The 10391-nt window shown below is 40.2% G+C and overlaps 1 protein-coding gene across 1 annotated transcript in view; it reads left to right on the top strand.

Moving 5' to 3' along the window:
- Window positions 1–3290, top strand: part of PID1 (phosphotyrosine interaction domain containing 1) — a 222584-nt gene extending 219294 nt beyond the window's left edge. Inside the window, exon 3 of the mRNA XM_021682967.2 lies at window positions 2628–3290. Coding sequence (XP_021538642.1) covers window positions 2628–3104 — 477 coding nt within the window. The 3' untranslated portion in view covers window positions 3105–3290. The remainder of the gene's footprint in view (window positions 1–2627) is intronic.
- The last annotated feature ends 7101 nt before the right edge of the window (window positions 3291–10391 follow it).

The raw sequence follows: 10391 nt of genomic DNA, 5'->3' as shown, positions 1-10391 counted from the left end.
GGGGGGGATGATAGAGAGTGACAGCTTCATGGGTGTGATGTCACCCTTGGAGGTGGTGAAAATATTTTGGAACTGGACAGATCTGATAGTTGTATAACATTTTGACTACTCAATGCCACTGAATCACACATTTTAAGATGGGTAATTTTATGTGATGTGAATTTCACCTCAATAAAAGAGTAATAAAGCTGTTAAAAAAGACTAAAGGTATCCTAAAGTACCTTATACAGAAAGCACATTTGCAGCAAGTGTATAAATCAAGAACTCTCTATTATACATTTACTCCAACCCAGAGAGACAGGAGCCATCCAACCTGTGGCTCTCCTTGTGGGGCTGTCTGTGTCATTTCCCCCTTCCGTCTCCTGCCACGTGTTGTCAGTCCCATCTCTGTAATGTCGTCCCCATCAGGCTCCGTCTGTCCTTTCCTGTCACCTGCATGAACTCCACTCCCGATCCGGGCCCTCTTGCCTCCTGGTTGTGCTGTCTGAGCATTCTGCTACTGCCCAGCCCTTCCCATCTACTCTTCCTGGCATGGGGCAAGTCTTCCAAGTTCACAATCGTGCTCAGACCCAGACACTTCTGGGACTGTAGACCTTCCATGGCATTCCCTCCAGAGCAGGGATGTCCCTGCTCCCTAGGCTGCATGCAGGGCTGTCTTCCAAAGTTTAGCCTGCTTTCATCCCATGGCAGCTTACCTCCTGTGTCTTCTCCAGGGCTGCCCTTTGCAGAGGAGGGCTTTCCCCACTGCAACCCCTTTCTTTTCTGCTGCCTCCTCTCACTACCTTCACGTGCTTCTCCTCCCTGGCGTTTGAGAACCCATGTCTTGAATTCCAGTGACTCTCTCCCCTGAGGCCTTCCATCAGCAGGACACCATCACTCCCTCCTCTGAATCCTCAGGGTACTTTGCCTGCCCTTTTCACGGTCTGCCCTATTAATTACGGTAGAGGGTTAGCGGTTGGCCCAGAACCACCCACCTTGTGAACTGTGGAAGTAGGATGTAAATCTCGACTTTGTTGGCTTCAAAGACTGTGCTGTGAGCAAATACCAATGACCTCCATCCTATTGATTTTGGACTTCTCCATCTCCCCCCTCCTCCTTCTCCATCCCCCTTGGCACTTCGCCATTGTGCATAATAGGTTCCTTATAAGTATTCCTAGAATGTGCAGCACTGTGCTTCTTTACAAAGAAGTTATTTTTTTAAGGGGCTGTCCAATTAACTCTTGTTTAAGGGATAAACAAACCATGAAAAAATGCAATAGTACATAACTTCTGTGTTCTACATCTTTTTGTATGTGGCCTTTATAGCCCCACTAAACACAGACATTGATTGGAATCATTGTACCCAAATCTCCTTTCTCATCATTTCATTGGACCTTTTTCTGATCTTGTCTTCCTCAAATTGACAGTATTTACATCTGTGTCACCAATTTTGAACCTAATTATATACTATTTCATGTTATTTCTTAAATGATTTCTTCAGTTTTATGCATTTCCATAATGCCAGTTGTCCAATGGTGTCAGCTCCATGCATTTTGATGACTGAAAAAAAAAAAAAAAGAAAGAATGAAAATCCCTTCTTAGTATGATAATAAATGAGTGTTTTAAAAGACACTATTTGAGGGGCGCCTGGGTGGCTCAGTGGGTTAAGCCTCTGCCTTCAACTCAGGTCATGATGGGGGGTGGGGTCCTGGGATCGAGCCCCACATCGGGCTCCCTGCTCTGTGGGAAGCCTGCTTCTCCCTCTCCCTCTGCCCCTTCCCCCTGCTCACGGGCATGTGCGTGCATTCTGTCTCTCAAATAAACAAAATCTTAAAAAAAAAGAAAAAGACACTATTTGAATCACTTGGAATTATTTGTCTTTGTTTTCGTACTGCCCATCTAGCTATTTGATAAGCCAGCATTCCAGTCTTAACCCATCTGTGGATCTTTCCTTTATTATCACTATAACCAGATGCCCATCAGTTTAAAACTTGTTTAGGCTAAAAAACAACTGTGCATTGCTATATTTAAAAAATTATCTTGCTGGTGGTGGGGGAGTTGGGGAAAACAATCATGTTTTAAGCCATAATGTAAATAGAACAGTTTTTGTGTCCTTGGCATTTGCTAGAAGCAAAAGCTTAAGTGAAATCAAACACTGAGAGAATTATAAAGAGATAAGGAGACAAGTTTAATAAAGATTTTTTTTTTTTTCAGATACAGCATCCTTTTGACTTCCTCCTGTCATTAAATTCTGCATGTGTTTGGTTGAAAGTAAAATTTAAATGGCTTTATGATTTTAAAGAAATGCCAAATTATGTAAAAAGATGATATTGTTACTCTAACTTGAATTTTAAAAAGGGGTAGGGAGAGGAGAGGGAGAGTGGGTCTCTAGAAATTAGGTTTTTTAAAAATCCAATGCTACTTAAGGCATTTCAATACCTTTACCAAGTGCTCAACTTGTGAGGGAGAAAAGGTAGAAATTCTGATGACAGTTTTTTGTTTGTTTGTTTGTTTTTTAAGGAGCTGGAAAGATGTCTCTCCACCTGCCCAGAGTGACAGTGTGACTGTCTGAGAACATCTAAGTGAACAACTAGAATGAAGAGCCTAATATTGACCTTTCCCTTTTTCTTCCTCTCTTCCCTCTGCAGGTTACCTATCTGGGTAAAGTCCCCACCACAGGCATGCAGTTTCTGTCAGGCTGCACAGAGAAACCAGTCATCGAGCTTTGGAAGAAGCACACGCTAGCCCGAGAAGATGTCTTTCCAGCCAATGCCCTTCTGGAAATCCGACCATTCCAAGTCTGGCTCCATCACCTCGACCACAAAGGTGAAGCCACGGTCCATATGGATACCTTCCAGGTGGCGCGCATTGCCTACTGCACCGCCGACCACAACGTGAGCCCCAACATCTTCGCCTGGGTTTACAGGGAGATCAACGATGACCTGTCCTACCAGATGGACTGCCATGCTGTAGAGTGTGAGAGCAAGCTCGAGGCCAAGAAGCTGGCCCACGCCATGATGGAGGCCTTCAAGAAGACTTTCCACAGTATGAAGAGTGATGGTCGGATCCATAGGAACAGCTCATCGGAAGAAGTTTCCCAGGAATTGGAATCCGATGATGGCTGAATGAACTTAGGACACTTCAGCAAGGCAGCATTGGTCAAGGAATTCAAGATGATAGATGAATAAGCAATGATTCAAATTTGGGAAGAAAAGACTGCCAAACTATTGGCTGACCAGGCTTTTTAAATTTAGAAGAGCAATTCTAAATCTAAAGAAATGTATTATTAAAGTAATTACATTACATTGAAATCTGCTGCTGCTGTGACTGTGAGGAGGGTGGGCGTGCGGATGGGGAGGAAAGTTCTAGACTGTCTCCCCCCCCCCCATTTCCCCATGCCTCCCTGTAGGAGACCTCCATGCCAGTTATCACCATGCTCAGGCAAATACACTGCATCTGTTATTTGATGGACCATTCCAATTTGCCTTATGAAATCCAACAAGAATGTTAGATACACTTATAGGATCCCTAGTCATGGGGAGGGGATTTGGGGGGGGGTGCAGGTGCGGAGGCCGCAGAGCTAAAGGGACACCTCAGGCTCATCCTGAGAGCCCCTCTCCCTGGCATGTTTCAGATTCTCTCCTCAGTAAGCAAATCAGCACAGCCTTTATTGAGCTTTACAACTAACAACCTGATAGTTGGCAGTTAATTCACAGTTAAAGATAATGCTTTTATTTACATAAATATATCAAGCAGTACCCTCTTATTGTATTCACTTCATCTCTTTTCTTAGAATACTTGCAACTACTAATAGCTGCTTTCCTCATCCTTCCTCATCCACCCTCTTTCCCCTTCCAACCCAGCCAACGTCCCTAAGGGATGGATTCTCAGCATACACTGCGGGACACAAAAAGGGAAGAAAATAACCAAGCAGATGAAATAAACAATCAAAGTAGGAGTGCAAACAACCACCACAACCACAGAAACCTTGGAAAAAGGGAACGAGTTATCAGCAAGTGAGCAAACTCCATGTAGGCTGTCCTTTGATCAATTCTGATTTATGGTAACTTATTTAGTTGATGGTCCTGTCTGATGAATCCTTCACGGCAAGCTTCAGATCTGATTGGGCATCACCAAGGAAGCCTTGCCCCCATCACTCAATATTGTACTCTAATAGGGAATGTGCTTTATACACCTGGCTTGTCTAGAGAAACTACATCCTAAAGGGAAATCTGACCCCGTTATCTTAAAATTGGTGATATCTTAGGGGCAGAGTTGCCGGTTTGTTCACTGTTTCTAATGAGAAATTCTCACTAAGAGGGCCTGAGATGTCTCAATTTCATGGATCTTTAGATATCATCAACACAGAGTCAACACTGAATGAAATTGAAAGTGTTGGTTCAAATACATACATTTAAGGCCAGGAGCAGATGGCTAGTTTTCCGGGTAATGTTGCTCCTTGACTGAAGTCTGTTTTTAATCCCCGTGATGTTAGGGACACTGGGGCACCTTACAGAAGCCTTAAATGAGAGCTCATCCAATCCAGAGAGTAATGGTGTCAGCGTTTTGGTCTGTGTATCTGCGTGTCCGTGTATGCGTTTGTGTGTGTGTACGTGTGCCCCCGTGTATGGGTCCAGTTTTAAGGCATGTAGAATGAGCATGGAGTCGTATTGAGAAGAACTCGCCTCTTGGAGATATTGCTTGCTGTTCTACAACACATGTAAACTATTCTATAGCATAAATGCATTCATTCTTTAATAAAAAATATGTTTGCATTAATAAAGCTGAGGACTTTCATACTTTAAAAGTCTTTCCTTTTTTAAGTAATGAAAACCTGAAGGACAGAATAGATCAAATTGAGTAAAGAGGGAATTCTTTCTAAAAAACATTCCTACTGGGTCATAAATAACCCATTCTTCCTTGATAGTGTTTAAGTAAATCTTGTTTTATTTTCCAATGCCCAATTTATATTTAATTCAGTGAGATGGTATCGTGTCAACCATTGAAATAGTTATTCAGTGTGGTGGACTTATTTCAGAGGAGAGTCTTCCGGAACATTTTGCCAGTGATCACTATTTATAAAATCTTGCGTTTCATCTTGGGAGAACCTGTGCCGAGATCCTGGAAGGTAAACATGGAGTGATTCCTTCTGACAGCACTGGTTAAAAATGTTTCCTGCAGGCCATGATTTCTCAGAATGACCCCATTAATCTAGCAAGGCAGGTGGCCCTGGAGGCCGTGCATCTTGAGCAGTGCCCTTCATGGACTCAGTAATCAACATATAGTCTCCTGAAGTGAAAATATGAGAGCCTACTGAAGAGAGACACTCAGTTAATAATTACCACCCATCTCCTCCCATTCAAATGACATTTTCCCTCATTGACCTTTCCTCAATTTCAATTTCACTACCTTGCCCTTGAATAGGCTTCTAAGAAGGAGGGAAAAAAAAAAACAGAGAGAGAGAGAGAGAGAAAGAGAGAGAAAGAAAGAAGAAGAAAGAAAGAAAGAAAGAACAGACCAAGCCAGCACATATTTCAAAGCAACGCCATTTTCTTTTTATTTTATTTTATTTTATTTATTTATTTGAAAGAGAGAGAATGAGAGAGAGCACATGAGAGGGGAGAGGGTCAGAGGGAGAAGCAGACTCCCTGCCGAGCAGGGAGCCCGACGCGGGACTCGATCCCAGGACTCCAGGATCATGACCTGAGCTGAAGGCAGTCGCTTAACCAACTGAGCCACCCAGGCGCCCGAAAGCAATGCCATTTTCCTCTCACAGTAAAAGTTAAATCCCAAGTTCACATATGAGTATTCATCGCAGAAAGCGTTTGCTGGTATTTTTTTCGGCGTACTGAGTGTGACATGCTAAGTAATTGGCTCTGATAATATTGCCATGAGCTTTTGCTTAAGATGATTAGTAAGAAATTTAAAGATAAATACACAACCACATCTTTCAAATGGCTAATGAAGTCTTTGGGGACAGCCAGTATTAATTCCCCTCAGAGGGGTGATTCAGACTTGCATTTTTTTTTTTAATGCTTTCTTTTCTCCCTTTCTGCACTGTATATTCCATACTGGTGATCACAAAGCACTTTCATGTATGTTAACTCATATGTCTCCCCAGAAGGTTTGGCAGTTACTTTAGAGATAAACTCAGATTCAGAGAGATCACATAACTTGGCTAAGGCAGCACAGCTAGGATGTGTTTGATGGAGACTTTGAACCTTCTGACTTCTGGTCCAGGGCTATTGTTCTGTTTAGGCAAGATCCACCCCTTTGGGATTTTATATTTGCATTCTCCTTAAATCCTCTAGCTTATTTTATTTTATTTTATTTTAGGATTTTATTTATTTATTTGAGAGAGCGAGGGGAGGGGCAGAGGGAGAGGGAGAGAATCTCAAGCAGACTCCGTGCTGAGCATGGAGCCCGATGCGGGGCTCCATCTCACAGCCCTGAGATCATGACCTGAGCCGAAATCAAGAGTCTGACCCATAACTGACTGAGCCATCCAGGCACCCCTCCTCTAGCTTATTTCAAATTAGCATTCTACACCACTATAAATAAACATCCTTTGCTATTTGTTTTCAAGTACTTTTGATAGCAATAGAAAACATTTTAAAAACAGAGGCCCAGGAAGTTTTATTTGAGCACAAATAACATGAGATTTTACTTAAGTATTTTATTGGCTGTGGTCAATGGACAAAACACTCTTTTCACCCCTACAGAACCAAGATACATGGTTTATTTTGTTTTTCTTGGGACATGTTAAAATTCTGAGTCACATCCTTCTGCTACAGGATTCTAGAGCACAGTGTAATTTTCTCTTCAGTCATTCCCTGCATTTTTAATTCTGTCTTTATTTGTATGATTATGTAAGTATATATGTGTGTGTGTGTGTGTATATCATATAAGTATCTGTTTAAGCCTCTGGGGTGTTAAGTGTCATTAAGATGGGGATTTTGTCCCTTTTGTTCACATTTCATCTCTAGTCATAGATTACAGAATTCTTGTTTTACACTTGTTTCTGTTTATTTCTGTTGCTGAAAACAAAAAGGATGGGTATTAGGGGAAAGCATTTTTATTTTTCTGACAATGAGAAGCATATGAATATAACTGATTTTCCCCCAAATTTGTACTTCAGAAAACATTTTTCCTTTGTCCTCTCTTTTGCCTTTTCCCACTTTTTTTCCCTCTTCCCCTCCATCCTTTTTGACTTTAATGTTTATTTACACGACACCACTCCAGACTTTCTCTGATTTGAGCAGGAAGAGCATATGTGCTCTGAATCTGTGATCATGTTTTAGTTCATGATCCATTGATGCAAAATTTGACAGTATTGTCAAACACTTCAGATTATCCTAGATTGCTCTTAGTTGTTATTTTTCAGTCAGATGGGACACGATGACAATTTAATTTGTCATAGCTTACCATTTCTTAAGCATTCCAAAAATGTGCGATATATCGTCTCATCTCCTTGTTTTACCCTAAACTGAACTGGGGTGAAGGTGAAGGTTCCCTTAATTGCCAAATTCTGATTGATCTTCAAGAAACTTTCTTTTAGACACCAAGATTTGGCTTTTAGAGTAATTTTATGGGACACATTTGTTCAACTTAAGAACTCTGGCTGCTTCTTTTGAAGAGGTACCAGCTGATAATAGTTACCAGAAGAGAACTATGTATGGTACATAAACCCCAAGCTTAGAAAGAAAAACAACTGCATGCATAAGAGCAAATTGCTAAAAGGAAGAAAAATCTAATCCATCTTATATTGGACATTTACAAATAAACTACGATATTTTTTTTTTAAATGAACCTAAGACATAGTCTTGCACACTTGACCAAAGTTGACATTCACAAAGAGATTTGGGGAGAATGTTTCTTTTGGAATGTCCTAGTAAGATTATTTTGGGTTTTGCTTCGGCACACAAAATTGGTTATTTAAAAATAATCTGAATAGTTTGTGCTTCGGAGACCTATGACTTCCATTTAAAAACATTTTTAAGTTCCCACTAAGATTTCAATAGCTTAGCTTAGAGGCTACTCTAAGAAGGTACTGAGGTGATCTGAAAATGGAATTACTGAAGCATTACACATTTTTAAGCCCTTCATAATAAATTACCAATAATTATCAATACTTTTATGTCTATAGACATCTAACATTTTCTTTTTTTTAAAGATTTTCTTTATTTATTTGAGAGAGAGAGAGCACATGAGAGGCGGGAGGGTCAGAGGGAGAAGCAGACTCCCTGCTGAGCAGGGAGCCCGATGTGGGACTCCATCCTGGGACTCCAGGATCATGACCTGAGCCGAAGGCAGTCGCTTAACCAACTGAGCCACCCAGGCACCCAGCAATTATTTTCTTAATAAAAAAATGTCCCAGCCCTTTATCTAAACATACATATTAGACCAAGGTTGAGCCATTTAAAAATATTATGAAATCTGTAAAATAAAACATGATGCTGGGTAGGACCTACTTGATTTCAAACCTGTCATTACGTGGGGCTGGATGCCATTCCTGAACATTTTTTGTTCTTTGGGGGCAAAGCCTAAGAGAAACATTTAAGGAAACACCCACTTGCAAGAAAGAGCCAAGAAATGACTCCATCTCAAGGTCACTTTTTAGTGTATATTTGGGATCAACCAGGACCAAGACTGATCACAGATATGAACTAGAGCTTCTGATTCCATTTTTACACAGGAAACAAAATCTAATGATAAATGCTATGTCCATAACTGGATTATCACCATGCTGACGCTATTATGGGTATGAGCAGATTTTAACTGGGGGGCTTAGGATGGAATTAGACCTTTAATTTTAGTCTTTTGCCAAATTCTTATTGTCTTTCTCCATTTTAATTGCAACAGCTTTTCCTAGAATTTAGTACTACACTTTTAGAAACTAGTACAGTAAAACCTCATTAATTTAGATAAAACTAATTAGGAGTTGGTGGTTTGGGGCTTGAAAAGCTCAAGTTTTATGCTTATTTTTAATAAGCAAAATAAATAGGATGAATAACGTTGTCATTGGAAGTGTTTGCCTGCTTGGGAAAAACTGCTTCCACATATTACAATAACAATTTATTAGACATGGTGTAATTTCAGCATAAGTAGAAGCTGGTACAGCTGGAATTGAGGCTTGATGTGCTGGTTTAAAGCCATTATTCTTTATTTATTAAAGTGTGTTCTCCACTAAGCAACAGATGGTTAATGCAATTCTAGGACTCAGATTCCTTGGAAGTAATAAAAATTCCTCTTCTACTCATCATTTATATACATCTTTACCTTCAGTTAGTATAACTCTTTAATCTTATTAGCATAACTCCCTCAAAAACTAAACTCTTCCTGTTTCTCATAGAAACATTGCTATTAAAATAATTGAAATGGAAATTATTTTCTGATCACCAAGCTTTAATAGTTTTCTCTTCGCTACTTGTTTTTTTCTTACATTACTAAGACACTAAATTATTGTGGATCACCTTACAAAGCTCAGTAACTCATCAAGATTATATAACAAGTCAGTTATGACCAATTATGTGTAGTGGCCTGGTTTGTACTTAAAATTTAACATTTTACTTTTCAGATCTGTGAAAGCAACAAACAATGCCTAAGCAATGCATTAGAAGAGAAATAATTAAGATTAGAGCAGAGATCAGTGAATTAGAAACCAGAAACACCGTAGATCAGATCAATGAAACTGGAAGCTGGTTCTTTGAAAGAATTAATAAGATCAATAAACCACTGGCCAGACTTATCCAAAAGAAAAGAGAAAGGACCCAAATTAATAAAATTATGAATGAAAAGGGAGAGATCACGACTAACACCAAGGAAATAGAAACAATTATTAGAAATTATTATCAACAACTATATGCCAATAAATTGAGCAACTTGGATGAAATGGATGCCTTCCGGGAAACCTGTAAACTCCCAAGACTGAAACAGGAAGAAATTGACAACCTGAATAGGCCAATAACCAGTAATGAAATTGAAGCAGAATCAAAAATCTCCCAAAAAACAGAGTCCAGGGCCTGATGGATTCCCTGGGGAATTCTACCAAACATTCAAAGAAGAAATAATACCTATTCTCCTGAAGCTGTTTCAGAAAGTAGAAACAGAAGGAAAGCTTCCAGACTCATTCTATGAGGCCAGCATTACCTTAGTCCCCAAACCAGGCAAAGACACCATCAAAAAGGAGAATTTCAGACCGATATCCCTGATGAATATGTTAATGTTTTTATGATTTGCAATGTTCCACTACTAATGTGATCACCATGTTAGCTCCGCATGGATGGGGTATGAGGTTTGGAGGGTCTCTGCACACAGAATGGAGTTTGTGCCCTGCGCAAGAGGACATGATAGAGAGACCAAGTGGGCAGCACCGGATCCAGCCCATGCTCTTTCAAAGGAAGAGGCACCTT

Source organism: Neomonachus schauinslandi, chromosome 3 (genome assembly GCF_002201575.2).
Source record: "Neomonachus schauinslandi chromosome 3, ASM220157v2, whole genome shotgun sequence".
NCBI classification, from domain to species: domain Eukaryota; kingdom Metazoa; phylum Chordata; class Mammalia; order Carnivora; family Phocidae; genus Neomonachus; species Neomonachus schauinslandi.
The sequence above is the reverse complement of the archived record's forward strand: the minus strand, read 5'-3'. Positions and strand labels throughout refer to the sequence as shown.